Here is a 22934-nt window from a genome sequence, read left to right on the forward strand (position 1 = left end):
GTGTGATTTCAACATGAGACCAAAACCACTGGGATGATGGTTGCGCTGTTGCTGAGGTAGCTGAATATGAATCCCAGTCACAAGCACAAGTTGCTCGCTTAGCCACTGTTAACATATTGTTGCCGTGCAGCCGATGCCGTGGGCTATGAGAAGAAAGTCACGAACCACGTTTCTATTTTCAGGTCGTTTTGCTGTGCGTGACATGAGACAGACGGTTGCCGTTGGTGTCATCAAGGCCGTGGACAAGAAGGCTGGTGGAGCCGGCAAGGTCACAAAGTCTGCTCAGAAGGCCCAGAAGGCTAAATGAAAATTCTGTCCATCAGCTGCCACCTCAGTCGTAATCAGTGGTGGAAGAACGGTCTCAGAACTGTTTGTCTCAATTGGCCATTTAAGTTTGATAGTAAAAGACTGGTTAATGATTACAATGCATCGTAAAAGCTTCAGAAGGAAAGGAATGTTTGTGGACCATTTGTTTCGTGGCAGTTTAAGTTATTAGTCTTTAAAAATACGATCAATTTTTTTAAAAATGGAAACTTGACCAAAAAAAAAAAATCTGTCACAGAATTTGAGACCATTAAAACAAAGTTCAACGCTGTGTCTCTGTGTTCTTTGGGTTAATATTAACCTTGCAGGGGGAAAAAAAAAGCCTACATACGGGCCTTATGGGATAAGAAAATAACCTTTATTGAGCCCATTTTGTAAAGCAGAGTCTCCCTTTTGTTTCTGAAGAGTGAAAATAGCTGAAGATTCATGCTCAGCTGTATAGAAGCCTTAAGAATTCCCCTTCTGTAGGTGCTTTCTTGTGTTTAAAATATGGTTTGTAGGTTTGATAACCCAAAAGCAGGTGAACTGTGTTGGTGCGTTCCCTGAACCAAGAAAACTCGCCATCAGCAGGCAGTTGTGTGAACAAAAAGGCTGAGAAATGTAAGGATTGAACTCGTGCTGGGTCTTTGTTCACCCTCTGAATGCACTTTCCTGACTAGTTGGAAATGGGTTTTTCCTCAGATCAGATGGGGATTCTACAAGGTTTAAACAATTTATCTTTTTTTCTTAGGCTGGATGGTTTACGATACATTGCAAAACAGCCCGTAGCTAAATTAAGGGGGGGGTGTGGGGGAATGCATTTGTGATGTCAGGCCATCTCTGAAGCACCAACTTAAAAGAATCCTGCTTGGTTTTGACTTCAAAACCAAGGCTGAGAACTGGCAGGTATTTTACCACCTTCCACCAGGGTGCTGTTCACCCATCCAGCTTTATAGCTTTGCATTTAGGGGTGACAGCAGTTTATACAATGGTTGAAGAACATATGGATGCATTTCCCATTGCAATACGATTAATGCACAGGGTTAGGTCAGTACCAAAGGGCATGGTGGGACTGAAACTTCAAGTCTTCTTAACAATTGGATCAGTCACACGTGGAATTGCATAACGAGACCACAAAATTACCATTAGTTGCTGGGTGAAGAGTTAAATGCTGTGGTATGTATGAAGTACCAGCTATGGTAGGTGATGGTTCTGAAATAAAATTGGAAGCCTTGCTCTGAATTGCTAAATGTAGGCAAGCAGTTAATGGATAATGGGACTAACTTGCACTAACGATGCAGTTGTGTTACTAACCTTTAACGTGCTTCCCCCACAGCATCCCCACATAAGCTTGAGAGTAATTCCATACCTTTTGGGTTGCTCTTCCATGGCACCGTATGTTTGTTGTTTGTAACACCTCTTCTTGAAAAACAGTTTGAGTTCCTGCTATATTGTTTTACTGTCTGTTTCCCTTCCCTTCTTTAGCTGTGTGCCTGCGCTGGCTGTGTCTGTACTGCTTGGATGATCCTAAACTGCTGTTACTTCTTTTAATGCTTTTAGCTCTTTGCCCCTCTTGGCTCATGTTCTATTTCTTAAACATCTTGGAGAATTTACACCAGATTGGAGTGTGTAGGTGCACTAATGGCAGTGGGAAGCAACGGCTGCAGCACCTACATCCAAGCATTTGCTACTGAGATGTAATAAAGGATTCTTACAGCAGTACTTGGGTTCTACTTCTGAAGGTTTGTTAGTGTCCTCAAGTATATAACAACTGGGGTATATCTACTGTTGCCGTAATGAAACTGAAGAGCAACTTTGGGTTAAATAGGTTCAGCAAAGCAGAAAGTTCTAATTGGGATGAAATGTGCTTTAGCACGGTGTATCTACAGTGTGGCCATGTATGAGGTTTCTTGCACTTTCCTGCTGCCACATCCAATGAGTCTTAACGGGCAGCAGGATGTTTGGTTTGGCCGGCATGGTCTGGATGTGCAATATCCAGCCGTTCTGTTTGCAGTTCTGTGTTCTTTGGACAGCATTGTCTTATGCCGGGTGTACTTGCTGTGTCGCAGTTTGAAAAAGGACTTGCCGTAAAGTAACCGGTTCAAACTGAAGCCTGAGGGCATTGGGCATTTGAAGTATCTACAATCCAAAGCAGCACGAGCTGAAGGGAGTGCAGCAAACAGGCTCTGTAGCTGATTGAAGCTCTTCAGCTATTTCTTCTGTTGATCGTAAAGGCTGCTGGGAGGTTAATTCAAATTGCCCATCCGGTCAGGCTCAAAAACTGGCCAAGAAACCCCCCAGAAGCTTTTGAATCCAAACACTTGCAGTTCAAGGGGAGGATCTGCCTGCAGTAAAGGCTCAGCCTAGAGGGACAGACAGCACTGGAGCTGATGACGTTATGCAGTTAAATACACATGAATGCTCTGTGTGTGATGCTATCAGCAGCTTGCAAGTATTACGCCTCAATTTCACACCAACTCTTGGGTTGTTTATTTTTTCTATTGAAGGCTAGTTTTCCTTTCTATGTGCTAATAAAATGCCATCACAGTTCTTTTATTAAGCTTTGACTACGTGGCGGAATTGTTAAGACTTGTAAACAGTACTTGGAAATCAAAACTACTTCACTCCAACGTTTAATAAATGTTAACAGTTGAGGATTGTATTTGTATTCTGACTGCTTTGTTGCTTTAAGTGACTCTTACAGCCGTCCCAAACTCCTTTTGTGCTCTCATACAACATTAGGGCTGTTGCTGCAGCAGTGTTGAGGTAGCCAGCGTGATGTAGAGAACCACCTGGAATATGAATTTTATTGCCCAATTTTATTGCCGGTGATGGCAATGGGAAGCTGGAAGATTGAAATTCATTTCCTTTCTAGTCAGTAATGGAGACTTTGGGATTCTGGAGGGTTCTGGGTACAGAGAAGTATTCCAGAGACATCTGTGGCTGGGTGTAGAGGGACTTGGAGACAGCAAAGCTCTCCTCAGTGCATGGTCTTATCAGTATCATCATCTCTGAGTGAATGAGATTCCAGACCTCTAAAGTCCTCCAACTCTTCTTGTAATTTGACCACGCCAAATAATCATTCCTTCTGGCCAGGAATTTAGCCCTCTGCAATTGCAAACCTTAAACAATAGCCAAATCAAAAAGCAAATGGAAGAATAAACAGAAGTAATGGTGACCTTGGGTTGTATTATCGTTTCTCCTGTAATGCTCCTCACGCTTAATGATGGGGGAAGCTGAATGTTTGCTTCAGGAATAGGAGAGCATCAAAGGTGCAGAGCCAAAGGAAAACCTATTGTTACCACAAAAACAGTAGCCGTGGAGTTCTTAAGCTTTTCTGAATACTATTGAGTAGGCTCAGATGATTTCTGTGTCATAAATCAGTTACATTGTAATCTCTTTTTTTTTCTGCCCAAATTAGTTTACTTTCCCTGGCTGTATATCAGAAGCTCTTTGATCCTTTATGTTTCAAATGCTTACACAACATAATTCAAATCTGCTAGCTCCTCTGCACTGGTGAGGTAACAGCTGAACATGCATTTTCCTCAACAGCTGCTGGGTGACATACAGGAGAGCTCTAGGAGCGGATGGGAGAGCAACAGCCCTGTGGAACATCCCTCAGTGAATGCAACTTCTGTGTTAACATCACTTAAATCCCACTCATAGAATCATTAAGGTTGGAAAAGACCTCTAAGATCATCTCGTCTAACTGTCAACCCACCACCACCTTGCCCACTAATCCATGCTTCCAGGTACTACAGCTACACATTTCTTGGACACCCCCAGGGATGGTGACTCAACCACCTCCCTGAGCAGCCTGTTCCTGCACTCTTTTGGAGATGAAATTTTTCCTAATATCCAATCTGAACCTCCCCTGGTGAAACTTGAGGCCATTCCCTCTCATCCTATTGCTGTTACCAGGGAGAAACAGCTGACCCCCACCTCACCACAACCTCCCTTCAGGTAGATGTAGAGCTATAAACTCTCCCCTGAGCCTCCTCTTCTCCAGGCTGAACAATTCCAGCTCCCTCAGACACTCCTCATAAGACTTGTGTTCCAAACCCCTCACAAGTTTCATTGCCCTTCTCAGGACATGTTCCAGGGCCTCAATGACTTTCTTGCAGTGAGGGGCCCAAGGAACATGCTGTAGGAACAGATTTACCCTCCATGTGCTGATGTAGTTACTTCAGAAAGGCTCCTGCCTCTACTAAGCAAAGCAGTTCAGCAAGTTGGAAGTCCTTCTACAAGAGCAGCTGCTCAGTGAGGCCCAGAGCACATATAGGCTGGCTTGTTAAGGCGCTGCTTTTATCTGCTGAGGTCACTGGAAATAAGTGGAGCCAGCTCACTCTTCAGTCAGGGGCCTGCCTGCCCTGCCTGCCCTGACTGCAGCAATTATGATCAACTTTTCCTTGCCTGTGAAATCTAGGAAGTTATTCAATGCAAACTGGAAGAGCCAGAAAGGAGCCCAGCTTCCCACATGCAGGGCCCTGTTGTGCGGCTGTTGGCTACCCAGTGACACAGCTCAACACAAGGCCACACCATGAGAGAAACTGAAAGGCCAGTCATCCTTCCCCTCCAGGAGAACAACTATTGCAGTTCTGACTGAAATTTCTCAGAATCATTGCAAGGCTTGGGTTAGAAAGGACCCTAAAGCTGTCATTATCTTTGTGGCCCTTCTCTGGACCTGCTCCAGCAACTCCATGTCCTTTCTGTGCTGAGACCCCAGAACTGGATGCAGTACTCCAGCTGGGGTCACACGAGAACAGAGTAGAGGGTAGATGAGTAGAGTCCAGGTAGATGACATCAGTTGCTTTTCCTTTATCCACTGACGCTGTAACTCCATCATAAGAGACCACTGAGTTTGTCAGCCATGACTTGCCCTTGGTGACGCCATGTTTGTTAACATTGATCACCTCGTCTTTATTTTCCATTTGCCTTAGTAGAGTCTACAGCAGGATCTGCCCCATGATCTTGTCAGGCACAGAGGTGAGGCCGACCACCCTGTGGTTCCTTGGATCTTCTTTTATTCCCTTCTTGAAAATGGGGGTTGTGTTTCCCCTTTTCCTACCAGTGGGAACTTCACCAGAATGCTGCATCCTTTCAAATACGATGGATAGCAGCTTGGCAACTTCATTTACCAGTTAACTCAGAAACCAGGGAAGGACCTTGTCAGTTCCCATGGATTTGTGCACCTTCAGCTTCTTTAGATGGTCTCAAGCCTGACCTTCACTTCCAGCAGGCAGATCTACCTTCTCCAAGTTCTTACCATTGCTTTCTGCAACTTGGGCTTTGTGGCTAGAGCTCTTACCAGTGAAGACTGAGACAAAGAAGTCATTGAGCACCTCAGATTTCTCAATATCTTTCATGACCAGGTCTCTAGTTTCCTTTCAGAGAGGGCCCACATCCTCCCTGACCTTTTTATCACTGATATACCAGTTGGATTCCTCCTTGCTCCCCTTGTTGATCCACAGAGGCCTCCTGGTGTTCTTGCCTGCCTTCCTTTTCCTCAGGATGCACTGCTTCTAGGCTTGGAAGAGATGATTCTTGAATATTGACCAGCTTTCTTGGGCCCCTCTTCCCTCCAGGGCTTTCTCCCATGTCAGTTTGCCAAGCAGTTCCCTGAAGAGTTCAAAGTCTGCTCTCCTGAAGCCCAGAGTAGCAAGCTTGCTAAGTACCCTCTCTGACACCATAAGGATTCTGAACTCCACCATTTCTTGGTCACCACAGCCATATATATAAAAAAAAGGTTATGACAGCTTTCTCTTTTTTATGATTATTATTAGCTACTAAAAGCATCACTTCAGGCTTCTTAAAAATCTGCAGTTACAGCTGGAGTCTAAGCTAGTTTCTTAGTAAGCAGGGAAAAAATAAATGGCTTAAGTAAATATTTAGTTTTATAAGCTGAAGTGTGGCTTTGCTAACAGGACACGGGTATCTTGGAGAAAGGAATGTAGGCTTGTTGGTGTTAAAATTGTGTCTGTATAAAACAAGCAGGCCCTTAAATGGCTTTATCCAGAGTGGGGGGGAAATTAGATTAATTTAAGTGTAATTATAGGTTTGCTGTAACTTGGCTTTTATTTCTAGTAATAGTAACCAGCCTTATGGAGTCTGCCAGCAGAGTGCAATTCTGGACAGCAGCTCTAACTCTTTGGAGAAGGAAGGGGAGTGTAAGGGGAAAAGAAACAGCAAACCTGAAGAAAAGCCGAGCTCCTCTGCCCTATCACAGCCACTTCTTTGCTTGGGTAATTCCTAGACTCACTTCTGGGCAGGAATCTTAGGAATTCCCACACAAACAATAAAGCCACGTGCACAGCACAGCAGGGTCCCTGTGGGTCAGCTGCTCCCAGCTCATGCCTGCCACCCACCCGTGTCCCTGGAGCTGTGTACAGGGACCAAAGTCCCACTGGGTGCTGTGTGACAAGGATGGAACCAGCTGGAGGTGGCCAGCTCAGCAGTGCCAGTTGCGTCACTTCTCATATGGGCTCCAGAAATCCCATCCACCTGTAACATACTGCAGTATTCAGGTTAAGCCACATAAAATGCACAAACGAGGGGACGCATCACAAGCCTGCTGTCAGTTCACTGCAGTGCTGGCTGGTCTGTAGTAGAGTTGCAGCCTCTGGCTTTCAAGCTACAATATTTGCCACCATTGGACCCCCCCAGCACACAGGCAAGGCTTGGGTTGCACATTTCATCATTAAATGACAGCAGTGAGGGAGTCGGAAAGCCTCTGATGGGAAGCCCCATCTGTCAGCTGTCTCCTTCCTCAGACACGCAGGGTTAAGCCTATACAGTAGTTTAAAAGACAACAAAGATGAAAACATCAGGGTTGGTGGTTTTGTTTGCTTGTTTGTTTTTTCCTAAAGCACCACCCTGTGGTAAAAGCGGCAGGAGATGAAGAATTGATTTGTTTTTTCCCAGCCCATTTTGTATTAGTGATTTCAGTGCAGTATTAGAGTTATTTGGTACAGTCACCACTGCATCCTTGTGATGACTGTAGCAGCAGTTTGAGCATTTAAGATTGAATGGCAACAACATGGAGTGTCTCCTGGCATAACACAGCTTCCTATTTTTCTCTTATCTTCCAGGCAAAAATAAAGACGAAGCAGTTGGGCAGGAAACATTCAAGTACCGTCTGAATGAAAGCCAGTATCCTTCTTTGGAGATATTCAAGACCTGTCTATGCTTCTTCCTGTGTGACCCACTGCAGGGAACCTGCTTTAGCAGGGCTTAGACCTTGATGATCTCCAGGGGTCCCTTCCAACCTGTATGATTCTGTGGTAGCAAACAATCTGAGGAACAATCAGTCTTCAAACCTGTGTATGCACCAGGCTTGACACTGCAGCAAATAGGAACATCATGAACCCTGGGTGAATGGAGAAACCCTTCACCCTAAAAACGTTTCCAGTAGTCAAAGATCACTTTCATGCTGAAACAGAGAGCAACTGTTGCCAAAGATCTGGAAAACAATGCACTTCCAACTTCAGTGTTCATCCACAGAAAGTGTAACTGCCTTCCCCACACTAAAATCAAGGCTTACATGGCTGAAATAACACAACAAAGCTGAAAACAGGTCACAGATAGGAAGGGGCAGTTACACTGCTTTTCTGAGTCACTCTCACATGAACACTGTCCTACTGACCACCTGCCTAAAGCTGCCTTGTGCAGGCCAGTAGCCGGTGATATGGAGACACATTTTGATGTGTGATGATTCCCCAAACAAATCTGCAAGCTCTGCCATACTCCTGCTGCATGACAGGATCTCTGTCAACAAAACAGATTTATTCCGACTCCTCTCTCCAGACAGAAAAGGAACCACTCATGCAGAGCAAATAGAGAACAGTCCAGAATGTAATTTCAAAATGATAGCTATATTTAACTCCCACACAACTTGTTCCCAAGCCTGTTTGCCCAGTCAGCTCTGAGAAGGCTGAAAAGCGAGAACAAAATGAGGTGTTTGAATAACAGTACGCTGTCAGATTATTTTAACCAAAAATGACAAGCCAGAGACTGCTGCTAAATCAGACAAGGACTCAGCTTGAATTGTTTCCCGATGGCACGTGACAAACCAACTGCCCAAAGCTTGGGCAAGTCCTATTACTGCCAGTTGCAGGAGCAGTGCTGATGAGAAGTCACAGTCCTGCTTTCCAGGCTGGATGTGGCTCTGGGCAGCCTGGTCCAGTGGTTGTACATAGCAGGGGGGTTGAAACCAGGTGAACTTCGAGGTCCTTTTCAACCCAGGCCATTCTGTAATTCCTCAGGCTGCACCATGGCCATTCATCAGCCAGCAAGCTGCCTAGAGCCCCAGCTCCAGCAGAGGTCTGTAACAGCCCTTGCCTTGCCCAGCCTAAGCAGCCAGCCTCACTCTAGCTGTCTTTACCAGCACTGCAGCACCTCTGAACCTTACCTGTTGTAAACTGCCCTGTGAACTGCTGGAGATCTACTGCAAGTAAATGCAAGTTCAGAGACAATTTCTAGTTTGTTAAGTGACAACCCAGGACTTCAGCAGGTTTCAAGACAAGCTTTAATTAATTAGAAGAAAACAAGAAAAAAAACCTGTGATACACTGCTTAAGTTCCATCACCTCCTCCATCAGTTTTACTATTCATGTGGCGCATGCTTTTATAGCCCAGTTTCCAGTTGGCTAACAGCACACTAAACCTTTACACAGTAGCCATTGCACAGCAATAAACACCAGCGCTAAAGTCAATAGAGCGCTCTCCAGCCCAAATCCTCTTGTGCTGAAGTGGGTTCAGTACGGTAACATTTCTTACTTATTTCAAAAGAGCAAAACTCAGTCCTTTCCAAGATGCTCTGCAACACATTTTGACCATCTGCATCTTCTGAACAAGCAAATTCCTGTGTTTTCATGGCTCCATCCAACATCATTTTTAGCCACACAGCGGTTCAGGTGAGCACAGCTGCTCTTGCCATGTACTCCAGCACAAGATGGACTCCCTTCTACAAACACCTCACAAAGGTGTTTTAACAAAAGCACTGCCAAGCTCCCCTTCAGAGATCTCTGCTGATACCAGCGTTTGGGAAGTTGTTTTCTCCGAGTACATTTTCCCTGGCAAATACTTGCCAGTCTGAGGAAAAGCTTTTAGCTTCTCTGCTTTCACGTATCTCAGCAGGTTAATGATCGCAGCCGGTGTAACTCCAGGGATGCGGCTGACTGCACCGATCTGCACACAGAAACAGAAATGAGTTACCCTACAACAAACCTAGACTCTGAAGCTAGTGAAAACTGATACCAAAACCTATGGGTATGTCCTTCCCCGCACCTCCTCACCCCTTCATGCTCCTTGGAAATACACAGGAGGGATTCTACTGCTATTCAGTCTCACTGTGGCCCAGTATCTTACCGTCTGGGGACGGCTGGAGTTCAGTTTCTCCCGCACCTCTGCTGACAGGGATGCATCGATAGCAAAGTAGTCTATGTCCTCTGGAAGTCGGAGGGCTTCATCTCGACGCACTTCTTCTATTTCCTGCTGTTGATTGACTACGCACCACTCGTAAGCAGCTGTGGTGCAGGGTCAGGGAAACAGACAGATAGATATGCTCACATGAAAAGACACTTGTAGAAACTCCTGGAAGCAGAATGGGTAACTCCACCCAGATGATCAAAACATGTGAGGAAGCGTCCAGCCTCCTTAAGGAGCCTAACTTAAGAGTATTTCAGAAGAAATCATACTCTTTGATTTGGTACAGGAATTAAGATACACAGCTGCTTTCTGCTCTTGTTCCAGGAAAGAATGGTCTGTTTGATAGAGCAGTGAAGAAGAAAAACCCAAAAGCAAATACAAATGACAGGATCGCAGAATTGTAGGGGTTGAAAGGGACCTCTAGAGATCATCAAGTCCAACCCCCCTGCCAAAGCAGGTTCCCTACACCACATCGTACAGGTAGGTGTCCAGGCGGGTCTTGAATAACTCCAGAGAAGGAGACTCCACCACCTCCCTGATCTCACTCCACAAAGTGAAACTCAGGTGCTCAAACAGAACTGTGGCCTATGGCAACACTCTGATAACAGCACTTACCTTCACTGACCAGCAAAACAAATTGAAACACACAGGAATGAATGGGCTGGTGCACCCCTTACTGAACAAACCTTAGCAGGTCATAACTATCTCTATATATTCTATATATACTCTATATACTCATATACTCTACCTTCTATTTTCAATCTCTCAGCCAGTTCCCTCCATTCAGCAAACCTTCTCAGGGGCTCTGGGATAGCCCTTGCCAGAATCTCCATGTTGGCCTCTGGATACCGAAGGATGTCAAAGGCACTGTGGAGAACACGAGTGAGTTTTTACAGTACATGAAGGACAGTTACTCACATCAGACAGCATTACAGCTATCCCCAGCTCTTACTTTTAAAGATGGACACATGCAAATCCACCAGCCAGATGAGCAAGCACAGTCAGACAAGAAAGCTTTGTCTGTATCCCTTACCTGAGAGGTGATCTTCGATTGCTACTGATGGGAACTTCTGGTACCAAGTGGGACCATTTGGATACACTGAACTGAAGGGATTTTAGTGTTGCAATTCCATCTTCTAAAGCAGCCCTCATCTGAACGGCTTGCTGGTATCGCTGCTGTGACACACACCCAGCTTCCTCAAAGCCTGCAGAGACATACAGTGGCAAATGAGACAGAGGTCTGCAACCAGGCAGGGCTGCAAATGGCAAGAGCCACCGCAAGGACATACCTCTGTGGGTCAGCCTGGCATCAGCATTGTCAGGCCGGAGGGACATGCGGAACTCCACGCGGCTGGTGAACATCCGGTACGGCTCAGTGGTGCCCAGAGTAGTAAGGTCATCTATCAGGACACCCACATACCCTTCGGTGCGACTGACAATGAAAGGGGGCTTGCCTTGGACCCGTAGGCAGGCATTGATCCCAGCAATCACGCCCTGGGCAGAGAGAAAGCAAATAAAAACGACTGTTAGTTCCTTCAAGACCAAAATATCTGCACATCTGCAGTGAACTTGCTGGAGTTCAAGAAGGATCTGGACAATGCTCTCAGTTATATGGACTGATTTTTGGGTGGCCCTGTGTGGAGCCAGGAGCCGGACTCCATGATCTTTGTGGGTCCCTTCCAACTTGGGATATTCTATGATGCTAAGGGCCCATGAGTACAGTTTTATCATGGGAATGTAACAATCCGGGCAGGTAATCTATGAAGTTTTTTCTTTGCAATACTATGTGCTCTGAAGAACTCAGCCCCTGCCGAGATGCCCAGAGACAGGAAACACATATCTGTATGTATTCCAACATATCTGTAGTTGTACCCACTGCACAGCCTCTGTACTGAAATATCTGTCAGAGCTGACAATTGCTTTTGTAACTTCAATGTCGATAACTGCAACTGCAGATATCACTGCAAGCCCACAATCAGAATGAGCAACAATTAAGAACATCTCATTAGCACAAAATGGGCCTACTTCAATGCCTATCAAGGACAGACACCAAGGTAACATCCCTTCCTGAGCACAGAGCATATGCCATCAGATTCACTCACCTGAGCTGCAGCTTCCTCGTAGCCCGTTGTGCCATTTATCTGGCCTGCAAAGAAGAGCCGCTGAACGAGACGAGACTCGAGAGAAGCAGTCAGCTGACGGGGGTCTAAAAAGTCATACTGCACTCCATAGCCTATGACAACAAGACAGACCTTAAGGCAGGGATATGGAAGGTCCTTACTTATCAACAAAGGCAAACAGTGGGACAAGATGACTTATCGACTTTTATTTACAATCTAGAAACAACCAAGGAGAAACTCCTGCATTCAAGAAATAATGTTCTCTCATATTACTTTGGTTTGTTAGGCTCCAAGGAAAACGTGTTGGCTTCCTTTTACTGTTTTTCTTTTTGGTTAACTGATAATCAATATGAAAAATAGATATGAAATTTATCCCCTCACCTGGCTGTAAGATCTTGGCTTTCTCCAAGCCTGGGATAGATCTGATCACCTGCTCCTGGAGCTCAGGTGGCAGCGTCATTGACAGGCCTTGGGGGTAAATGACATCGGACTCCAAGCCTTCAGGCTCCAGCCACACCTGATGTTCACGGTTTGGGAAGCGCAGCACCTTTGACTCAAAAGAGGGGCAATATCTGCAACAGGAAACAGCCACAGGTAACATTTAACATGGATTAAAGGTAGTTTTCCAGAAGCAAAGCAAGGAAGGTGCACAGCTTCAGAGACTCACACCATTAAGAGCCCCATATGATGCCACATCCTTACCGGGGGCCCTTCGTTGTCTCCCTCACGTGGTCATTCAGGTGGAGGTTATCAAGGACAATCTGCTGAGCTTTCAGGTTAGTGTGAGTCAGGTAGCAGGACAGCTGGTCTTCTGGCTGAAAGAGGCCAAAACTCAATGTAAATGAATCCAGTCACAATACCCTGCACTCTCACACAATGATTCTGTTCTGAGGATCTTCAAGGGCTTTTTTGTGACAGTCTGCTCTCTGTTCCTGTAGAAATACAAAGGACTTAAAATGCTATTACCACCTCTCCGCTCCCCATTTACAGAAGGTTACTGCAATTCCTATGAGCTCTGGATCAAGCCCTGGACAACCTGATTCAGTTATGCATGTCCCTGTTTCTTGCAAAGGAGCCGGACTAGATGACCTTCAAAGGTCCCTTACAACTCTAAGGATTCTATGATTCTATAACTGCCCAAAAGGAGGTCACAGTGACATGCAAGTTGGGTAGCAGTGACAAGATGAGAGGTAACAGCCTTAGGTTGTGCCAGAGAGGTTTGGGTTGGTTATGAGGGAAAAACTCTCTAAAAGAGTGGTCAGATGCTGGAACAGGCTGTTCAGGGACGTGGTGGAGTCACCATCCCCAGAGCCTTCCAGGGAAGGGGCAGGTGTGGCACTTAGGGACACAGTTTAGTGGGCCCGGTGGTGACAGGTTGATGGTTGGATGACATGATCTTAGAGGTCTTTTCCATCCTCAATGATTCAACCACACAAGTCCCTTACAACAACTTGCTGGCTACTGTAGCTTGCCACTCCCAGAACCACTCCCCAGCTCCCCCTGCAGCTGCCGTGCGCTGTCCCACCTTGATCCACACAGCCTTGCTGAGGAAACTGAAGGGCACAGGAGGGTTGTCAGGTACGCGTTCCTCCAAACCACTGAAGTTGATGGTGTCTTTGGCCAGGCGGGGTGGTGTCCCAGTCTTCAGTCTGCCCACAGTAAATCCCAGTTTCTCCAGAGTCTGGGCTAGCCCCACAGCCGGCTGGTCTCCCAGGCGCCCAGCGGGATGTGTTTCCAGCCCCATAAGGATCACACCCCTCAGAAATGTCCCAGTGGTCAGGACGACACTCCCAGCACACACTGTGCTACCATCCCCTGAAACAGTATGTTCAGAGATGCACATATTTCGCTGCCATTGAAGCCCTGGTATAATAAGCCACTCAGGGCTTATGCATCTCTTATTATTTGGCATTTCAATAGCAGCAATGTTAATAGCAATAATTCTAACAAGCAGAGTGTACAGTTACTCCTTTTTTTTCCTTATTCCCCCAGGCATTTTACCCAAAGTTGTTCTGTTTTATATTCCTGACCTTATTTTGGAATTCCTGTTTACAAGATCAGCGAAAGGTAACAAGGCATGAGACTGCACTGTAACAGGACACTGCTGTCCAGAAATGTTACCTGCAGCACATCCTGTTTGCCAAATAAGATCTCAAACACAGCATGGAATTCAGAACCACGAGTCTGAGGAAGTTCCTGCAACCTCCCAACACCCAATCAACCCACTGATGCTTTCCATTGTGTTACAGATGTTAACACGGTTTAATCTGCATCCAGCCTGAAGTGCCTCTGTTGGCTCATCCAGCTTTCTCACAGATGAATCACACGTTTAACCTGCGGCTTCTCTTAGCGTACAGTGCCCAAGGGTGCTCACCGCGGTACCCACACATACCCAGAACGACGCCTGTGACTTGGCACTTCCCAGGGCGGTTTGCTTCTGGCTCTGTCAGGAGAAGGTCCTCCACAGACGCCTCACGGACTGTCAGCAGGGGGGTGCTCAGGATTTCCTTCTGTCATGAAAGGAGTCACCACAAAAATCTGCCAAGTTCTGAGCCATTTGGGCCACTGGTGGCTGATGTACACCCAGTAAGTAACACCGGATCTCCCACATTAGCACTTCCATTCTTAAGCGGCCCTGAGGCAGCAGCAGGAGCTGACAGCACACAGCACTGCCACCATTGCTTACAGCACTGCTGCACACCTCAGACAGAGCTCCTACTCTGCATAAAGCCACATCACTGCTGGCTGCATCTCTTTTACAAATGTATGAGGGCTGCTCTGAAAGTAATGCCTCTTAGCTTGTTATGTGGGCTCATTATGTCAGAGGTGGATGTTGGTGGTATGGCAGAAAAGGCTGAACTGTCCTGTCTTTATTCTATTCCATGTTGTTGCTGTGTGGAGGATGGCAGCAGAGGGGCAGCCTGACAACATGGCGCCTGACATGGAAGTGTGTATGAAGGAAGGTGTGTCAGTGAACTCCTCCGTGCAGATAACATGGCACCCACTGACATCCATCAACATGTGCTTGCATTTATGGAGAGCAGAGTGGATGTGAGCAGGTGGTGTGTTTCACACAGTGGGTCACCTCTATGAGCGCAGCAGGCAGGTTCTTATTCACTGCTAGCAAAAATACAATGATATTGGTGGTTACTACGCTGAAAAAATACCGTTTTGTAGCTGATAATCTGCTCTATCAACCAGTGTTACAGTGCTCTCGGTCTCTATTGCAGTTTGCAGGGCAATAAATGGGAGGCATTACTTTCGGAGCGCGCAGCACAGGCCGCACACCCACCTGCACTTGGTCCCGGTACCGCCGCCGGTCGATCTGCGCACGCAGCCCCCACACGGCCGGGCCTTTGCTGCGGTTCAGCACTTTGTAATGCACCCCGGACACGTCGCACATCCGCCCGCACAGCCCGTCCAGGGCGTCCACCTCCCGCATCAGGTGCCCCTTCCCGATGCCTCCGAATGACGGGTTGCACGACATCTCTCCTGCACCAAGCACACGGGGACACCCTCAGCACCGCCGCGCCGTGCGGCCGAGCCGCCCCCGGCCTCATCCCCGGGCGGTACCGATGGTGCCGATCTTGTGCGTGAGCAGCAGCGTGCGGGCCCCGCCGCGAGCGGCCGCCGCCGCCGCCTCCGTGCCGGCATGGCCGCCGCCGATCACCAGCACTTCGTAGCGCGGGGCCGCGCTCCCCGCCCGCCGTCTGTGTGCCCGCTGAGCCGCGGGCGGCGCCAGGCGGCGCCATGCGCTGCAAAACAACATGGCGGCTGCGGGCGGCCGGAACGGGAAGCGGGGCGGGGGCCGGGAGGCGGCTCGGCTGGCGTTGGGGCTCCCCCTGGCGGCGGCTCGTCCCGGCTGCTGGCGGGAGTTTTGGTTCCCCGAGAGCGGCGGCGCCGCCTGGAAGAGGAACTCGCGCTGAGATTCTTCCCGCCGAGTCGCGCTCGCTTCCGCGTGGGTGCGAGAGGCTCATGGAGGAGACGGCGGCGGGCAGAGGGCAGCCGAGGCAGAGGGCGGCCCGGCCTCGCGGCTCACGGGGTAGAGGCACCGCGGCACGACGCGGATCGACCGCGAGGGGTGATGCGACCGACGGGCATCCCACGGACGGGGCTCCACGCGCGGTCGTGCCCAGGGCACGACTTGAGTCCGCCCCGGTGCCTCGAACCCTGTCGGCGCGGAGCAGAGCGACGGGCGGGCTGCGGCTGAGGGAGGTGCTGTCGCAGCTCAGCCTGGGCCGGCAGGACGTGTCGGAGGCGTCGGGGCTGGTGAACCACGTCGTGTCCCACCTGATCCAGGCCGTCCGAGGGAGGGACGGCAGCTTCAGCTCCATCAGCAGGCTGGGAGCCGGCAGCTACTACGAGCGCGTCAAGGTGCGAGCGGGGCTGGGGGCAGCGTGGGGCAGGGGCGGGCGGACTGCGGCCGAATAGCCTGGAGAAGGGGAGCTATAGCTTTTCCTATAGGAAAGAACGGGACAGGCCCTTTAGCGGGGGCTGCAGTGATTGCACGAGGAAAAAAGGGTTTAATTAAACCTTGATCGTAAAAAGAGGGTAGGATTTGGGTTGAATATAAGGAAAAAGGTGTGTCACAGGGAGGGCGGTGAGGCAGTGGCACAGGTTGTTCAGGGATGTGGTGAATGCCCCGTCCCTGGAGACTTTCAAGGGCAGGCCCCGGGCAACCTGCTCCAGCTGTAGGTGTCGCTGTTCGGTGCAGGGCAGTTGGACTAGATGGCCTTTCAGGGTCCCTTCCAGCTGCAAGGATTCTGTGCTTCCATGACTGTTCGCTGGACCACGGACTGGCTGTGATGCTGTACCAGGAGGTGGTGGTCAATGGCTGCTTGACCTGCAGCAGCTCGGACCTGTGACCACCGGGGGAGCGGTGTCACTAAACTGCTCTTCTCCACATGAACGCACATCAGTCTGGTAATACAAATTCATCAGAAATAAGGTAATGTTTCACTCCAGATGTGGAAAATACATCCAGGTGGTTGTAGATAAAGCTTCAGCTTTAGGTGAAAAGCAATACAACCTAAGGTGATGCTTGTGTTCTTGTCCTTTGCAGATATCTGAACCAAATGAGTTTGATATCATGCTTGTAATGCCTGTCACAAGGCTGCAGCTAGATGAGTGTGACGGCACTGGAGCCTATTATTATCTAACGTTCAAAAGAAGTCCAAAAGAGAAGTATATGAATAAGTTTCTAGATGAAGATGGAAAATTATCAGCCGATAAAATGCTGCAAGAACTAAGACGAATTATTAAAGAGGAAGTAAAACACATTAAAAGTAAGTACTGCATAATCAGGTTTCACTCAGGCACACTAATAATGCAACTACAATCCCATAAATGCAATATGTATCTTTCCCCTCAGTCAATTATCCCTCGGGGCATCATAACTGAAAGTGAAACCCTCTCTTCCCCTGTGATCTCAAGCACTTATTCTAAAAATCACCATAAATGCACCAGAGCAGCAAAAGGAATTACATTACTTGAATCAGATAATGCATTACTGAATGTTACTTCATAGCTACCCATAAAACGTATTGCATTTTAAAGTGCTCTTTTTCCTCATAAGCCTTCGGCCAAGTTGTGGACAAATCTCTAAACGTTTTCCACAGTCATCTGACGTTCCCTTGTCATTCCCCTTCATTAGGAAGCATTACCATGTCTACAGAAGACATCTCAAATAGTCACAATATTAAAAATAAATAGAGAAATCATGCGAATGCTTCAGGTCGAGAAGAGCTTCTCTTTTGTAGAGGGAAGCCTCATCTGGCCTCCTTAATTTCACCAACCCTACAGGATGAAATGCTTGAGGATTCTGACCAATTACTAATTCCTATTCAGTAAACATCTTAATAACCTCCAAAAAAAAAGATTACTTTCTTTTTTGTTAGTAGATGTGGAAGTAACCGTGAAAAGGAAAAAGCCCGGAAGCCCTGCAATAACTCTCCAGATCAAAAAGCCTCCAGCAGAAATATCAGTGGACATCATCCTGGCTTTGGAAGTTCAGCAGAGCTGGCCTCCCAGCACACAGGACGGCCTCAACATAGAATGCTGGCTAGGAAGAAAAGTCAGGAGAGAGTTCAGACATAAACCCATTTACTTAGTGGCCAAGCAAAACAAAAAAGAAAAGCTCCTAAGAGGTACTTCGAATACAGATAATAAGCTTAATAATTAATTACTTTCTCTGCAACTTGATCACTTGATACAACTTGATAAATGCCATAAAAAGGGTATCCAGGTTCTGCTCAGTGTTCTGCCTTCAAGGTATGCATCTCTACTTTATCTTGGGAACGTCCAGATAATGATTGAAAGCCCCCTTTAAAGCACCAGCCTGGTAACAGAGCTTATTCCGTGCTGAAATCTAAGGCTGATAATTGCACTACAGACAGTACAGTAACCAACACTGTCTCAAATCTATCAGACAGATGCATATGTAATGTTTCCTGTACTAGTGCTGTATTTAACAGCAACATCCGCTCCTTTGTAAAGAAAAAAATTAAAGGAGGTGTGTAAAAATACACAGAAATCCCTGAAAACGGCGCTTGTTCTACGCATGTTTTATACTTATGCAGGAAGTAAACTATTCGAGGTAGATTATTTCCTCATTGTACTTTGGTATGGCTGCAGGACGACTGTTATTGTTTGCTGTTTTTTTTTTCCCAGAGCACTCTCACCATGCCCACGTTGTTTGCAGAAACATTCCAGCTTGGGACTGTATGAAAAGAATTGGGTCTTTTCAGCCAAAAATGGTTCTTGGCAACCTGGTGTATTTTTTAGTTAGCACACCAATCTTACCAGTGCCACATACACCACCACTGCTCTACTGGGCTCTCTATCCCAGTGAAAATAGTAATCAAAGCAAAAAAGGCAGGGACACAATCTAATTTAGGTAAAGAAACTGATGTTTTAAAGATAAGGGGCTCAGCTGCATTAATCCCTGTTTGCAAGCATTCCCAGCAGAATAAAAAGAAATGCTTTGTAAGAGTTGGCTGAGTTGGCCAGTGACAAGTGACAGGACGAGGGGAAATGGCCTCAAGTTGTGCTAGGGCAAGTTTAGGTTGGATATTAGGAAGCACTTCTTTACAGAAAGGGTGGTTAGGTACTGGAATAGGCTCCCCAGGGAGGTGGTTGAATCGCCATCCCTGGATGTGTTTAAGAGCCGTTTGGATGTGGTGCTCAGGGATATGATTTAGTGTAGGGTTTTTAGAGTTAGGGTTCTGGTTAGGCTGCGGTTGGACTTGATGATCTTCAAGGTCTTTTCCAACCTGGGTAATTCTATGATATCACTTCAGTCACCTGCACACAGAAATTCAAACTGACCTTCCAGATTTGTTTACTCCAAACCAGGAGGGTTAAGCTGTAAGGCTGAATAACACAGAGCAGAGATTGAACGGCAGGAGATTTCTTAACTCCCCAAATCACATTCAGCAAATTCAGGAAAGCTGAGAATTAAGCTTAATTTTAAAAACCAAACCCAAACGTCCTTGAGAATATAATGAAAGCATCCAGCCAAGCCTATATAATTATTTGTAACTATAATATTCCAATCTTGTCTGTATGGAGTGGTTGAGCAATTAAGAAGGAACTAATTTTAGTAATTAATGAATTAAGAGCTTTAATTTTTCTTTTTCCTACTTATAGACACCAATATTTACTGCTCTGTAACTATTTCGTACTCACCCCTTTAGGAAACACCTGGCGACTCTCTTTCTCTCATATTGAGAAGGCCATGCTGAACAACCATGGCAGCATAAAGACGTGCTGTGAATCTGATGGAGTAAAGTGCTGTAGGTTGGTATCCTGTCTGAATATTTTGCTTTAAGCTATTGTTTGTCCAGCACTGTTTCAGGTTAACATTTAAGAATCTGGTCATTAAATAATTGTTTAGAACAGGGAGTGAGAATATGGCTTTTATTCATTAATTTTTGCATTGTTTTTCCAGAGTAGTACAAGCACGTGCTCACTGAACACATTTGACTTGCCTTTACTCAAGCAGTAACAAATTACTTTGCAGGTTTATGCTCCAGATTTGCCTGTCAAAGCAAACAGATGCTCCCTGCCAAATAATCTTTCCCCAAATCACTCATCTTTAGAAATACTAGCTCCAAAGTCTGTTGACTCAGCTTCATAAGCAAATTACACTTTGTGGCAAGGCAATTTATTAAATGATGGTGAGAAAAGAACTGAATGGGATCAGGATCGATAGATGCGATTCTTCACTCTAATAATGACTGGTTCCACATTTCTTTGAAGAGCAAAACCAAAACCTCATCAGGTACAGAACCTACTTTATGGCAAACCCACTTTTTGGTTTACTTGATTTTGCCCTGTACAGAATCAAGAAAGCCACAAGGGTATTAATGCGTAATTCTTTGCTTTATGAGTAGTATGAGCTATGCTACGTCCTTGCCTAGCTATGTACTGAACTATACCTCTTCACCTCACAGAGTGCCACAGAAAGGCACTGGTAATGCCTTTGATATAAACCCAAGTCCAAAGGACAACTTTAATCTTAAGTGGTGCTCCAAGTTCACGCTATACTGGTAGCTCCTGCAGGAGGAGACCACATCGTGCAAACACAGCGCTGATTAACGCCTGGTATTCCTGTGCCGCGGTGGCCACCAGTGGAAGCGGTTCATACGCCAAAACTATTTTTCACAGTAGAAATCTTTCACTGCTACTCTGCCTTCATATGCAGCGCTTCTAGGGATATCCCCTTTTGCTCTACTTACTTTCAGGTTTTATTCAAAGCTTTACTGAAAACATTCTTCTATTAAAGTAAACATAATTGCTTAACTCATAATTATATATTTATATAATTATATAATTATATATGAATCCCCCCTGTGGTGCAAGTGGTAGAAGTGCCACTCTGCTACACAGAGGCTCGAATCCCAGGGGTTGGACTCGATTTCTAATGTCCCTTCCAACCCGCATGAGACTATTATTATTATTATTAAATATCTAAAATACATGTTTAGAACTGACTACTAAAGGTACGTAATTAACTCATTTAACAGGAAAGATTGTCTCAAACTCCTGAAGTATCTCCTAGAGCGACTTAAAATGAAACATGCAAAAGAACTGGAAAAATTCTGTTCGTATCATGTCAAAACCGCCTTCTTCCATTCATGCGTCACTTGGCCAAGTGACACAGACTGGCAGTATGAAAACCTGGAGCACTGTTTTCAGAAATACCTGGAATATTTTCTGCGTTGTCTGCAGGATTCTCAGCTGCCGCACTTTTTTATTCCCCAGTACAACTTGCTCAGCCTGGACGATAAAGCAAGCAATGACTTCCTTTCAAGACAAATAAACTATCAGTTGAACAACGGATTCCCAGTATTTCACCAGGTGTAGTAAAAAAGAAGTGTTTACAGTAACTATCTGAAAACAAGTAAAGTAGATCTGTATATTTTAAAACATATGTTTAGCACTTTATATCATTTCTCAGTAGTTTAATACTACGGAGAAACAAAACCAAATCAGGAACACTAACAGAAAGCTGCGTATTTCAGTTACATTGCTTAACTGTATTCCTTTAAAGAACCAGGACGTTTGAATTAACGTTTGATTGGAACAGTTACAAAAGTAACCTGACTCCAATGAGAAAAGTTCTGACATGGAACGACGGTTAAAACAGAAGAAAAGGCACCTGCCAACATGAAAATTCAGCAAGAGAACCAGGCCTGAGAGCTTGGCCTTTGGCCTTCTAACAAGGCCTAGGAACAGACATCCCCAAAGCATGGCTGAATACCTCATACCAGTGCCATCCTGAAGATACCATTGGTATGCATATATATACAATGTATGTGCGTATACCTGTGTGTATATGCCTATCTGTATATAAATGCCCATGCTATAAATATATATATAAAATATATATACTACAAGAAATTGAGCTGCTCAAGTGTGTGCAGAGAACAATGAAGCTGGTGAATGGACTGGAAATAAAAATGTGAAGATCCTGTTGGTCTCTACAACTACCTGAAAGGTGGCTGCAGTGAGGACAGCATCAGTCTTTTGTAACTTGGGGACCAGTTCAATGCTTTTATAAACGATCTGTACAGAGGACTCAAATGCCTATCAGGCAAACTGAAGTAGGACGAGCTGTTGCCTTCTTTGGATCAGAGACACCATACAGAAATTCTGACAAACTGGAGAGCTGAGTGATCATCAGCTGCACGAAGTTCAACACTGGCAAGTGCAGGATTTTGCACATGGGATTTGGTAAAGACTGGGGAAAGCAGGATGGAAAGCAGATCCAGAGAAAGGGATCTGGGGGTTTTGGCTGAGAGGAAGTTGAATGTGAGTCAGCATTGCATCCTTGCAGCCAAAAGGGCCAACTGGTGCATCAGAGCTGAAGAGCAAGGTATACAAGGAGCAGCTGAAGTCCCTGGGTGTGCTCAGCACAGAGCAGAGGAGGTGAGGAGAGGCCTGATGGCGAGTGCAGCTCCTCACACAGGCAGCAGAGGGCAGTACTGAGCTCTGCTCTGTGTGACAGCAACAGGGCCTGAGGGATCCACATGGAGCTGCCTCAGGTGAGGGGCAGCTGGGGGTCAGGGACAGCATCTGCACCAGAGACAGTCAGGTCCTGAAACAGCATAGGAAAATCCAGGTTGAAAAGACCTCTGTGGACAGGCTCCCGAGGAAAGGCCTTTTCAACCTGGATTATTCTGTTAGCAGTGCTACACATATGACAGATTACGGTATGTAAGTATAATGCATCATGTCTGCTTGTTGTTTTAGTCTTGCTAAGTTTACAATCAATAATTATTTTCACTGTCATAACAATTAAGGTTGAGATTAATAATCCCCAAATCACTTCTGCTGCTGTGTACTGTATCCTACCTCAAATTGCCTTTTTATTTCTAGTTGCTGCTATTAATGGGCATCTTTAGTATTTGGTACATACACATACACACACAAACTCATTTCCTGGTAATAACTGTAACAGCTTTTATACATGCATATTTGCCATACCAATCATAGCGTTCTTCCTAGTAGTGATTTGTGTTCTTTTGTAATAAACAGGAATCTTCAGTAAACAACAACTGTATGTCCATGTGTACCATAGAAT

General features: G+C 46.1%; 3 protein-coding genes across 7 annotated transcripts in view; 2 read left to right on the plus strand and 1 right to left on the minus strand.

Moving 5' to 3' along the window:
• Window positions 1-595, plus strand: part of EEF1A1 (eukaryotic translation elongation factor 1 alpha 1) — a 4552-nt gene extending 3957 nt beyond the window's left edge. Inside the window, exon 8 of the mRNA XM_015859066.2 lies at window positions 183-595. Coding sequence (XP_015714552.2) covers window positions 183-307 — 125 coding nt within the window. The 3' untranslated portion in view covers window positions 308-595. The remainder of the gene's footprint in view (window positions 1-182) is intronic.
• Window positions 182-15626, minus strand: MTO1 (mitochondrial tRNA translation optimization 1). Of its 2 annotated transcripts, none has more exons than XM_085543746.1 (12): window positions 15422-15626; window positions 15141-15340; window positions 14241-14358; window positions 13374-13497; window positions 12551-12663; window positions 12230-12420; window positions 11831-11961; window positions 11018-11222; window positions 10762-10933; window positions 10477-10595; window positions 9669-9826; window positions 182-9488 (listed from the first exon to the last, which is right to left on the minus strand). In XM_085543746.1, exons 6-12 carry the CDS (start codon window positions 12306-12308, stop codon window positions 9276-9278), a joined length of 1077 nt encoding a protein of 358 aa, XP_085399872.1. In that variant the 5' UTR covers window positions 12309-12420; window positions 12551-12663; window positions 13374-13497; window positions 14241-14358; window positions 15141-15340; window positions 15422-15626; the 3' UTR covers window positions 182-9275. The 2 variants fall into 2 exon arrangements, with proteins under 2 accessions (XP_085399872.1, XP_015714556.2); XM_015859070.3 differs by having other exon boundaries at window positions 13374-13663.
• CGAS (cyclic GMP-AMP synthase) lies at window positions 15599-22902 on the plus strand. 4 transcript variants are annotated; one of them, XM_085543749.1, is made up of 6 exons: window positions 16087-16222; window positions 16563-16796; window positions 16911-17133; window positions 17746-17994; window positions 19543-19645; window positions 20875-22902. In XM_085543749.1, the coding sequence occupies exons 3-6, from the start codon at window positions 16938-16940 to the stop codon at window positions 21212-21214; spliced, it is 888 nt and encodes a 295-aa protein (XP_085399875.1). In that variant the 5' UTR covers window positions 16087-16222; window positions 16563-16796; window positions 16911-16937; the 3' UTR covers window positions 21215-22902. The 4 variants fall into 4 exon arrangements, with proteins under 4 accessions (XP_015714559.2, XP_015714560.2, XP_085399875.1 ...); XM_015859073.3 differs by lacking the exon at window positions 16563-16796 and having other exon boundaries at window positions 15599-16222; XM_015859074.3 differs by lacking the exon at window positions 16563-16796 and having other exon boundaries at window positions 15599-16222; window positions 17749-17994.
• Window positions 22903-22934: the final 32 nt, after the last annotated feature.

Source organism: Coturnix japonica, chromosome 3, assembly GCF_054131305.1.
Source record: "Coturnix japonica strain WE chromosome 3, WE-NBRP24, whole genome shotgun sequence".
Classification (NCBI taxonomy): domain Eukaryota; kingdom Metazoa; phylum Chordata; class Aves; order Galliformes; family Phasianidae; genus Coturnix; species Coturnix japonica.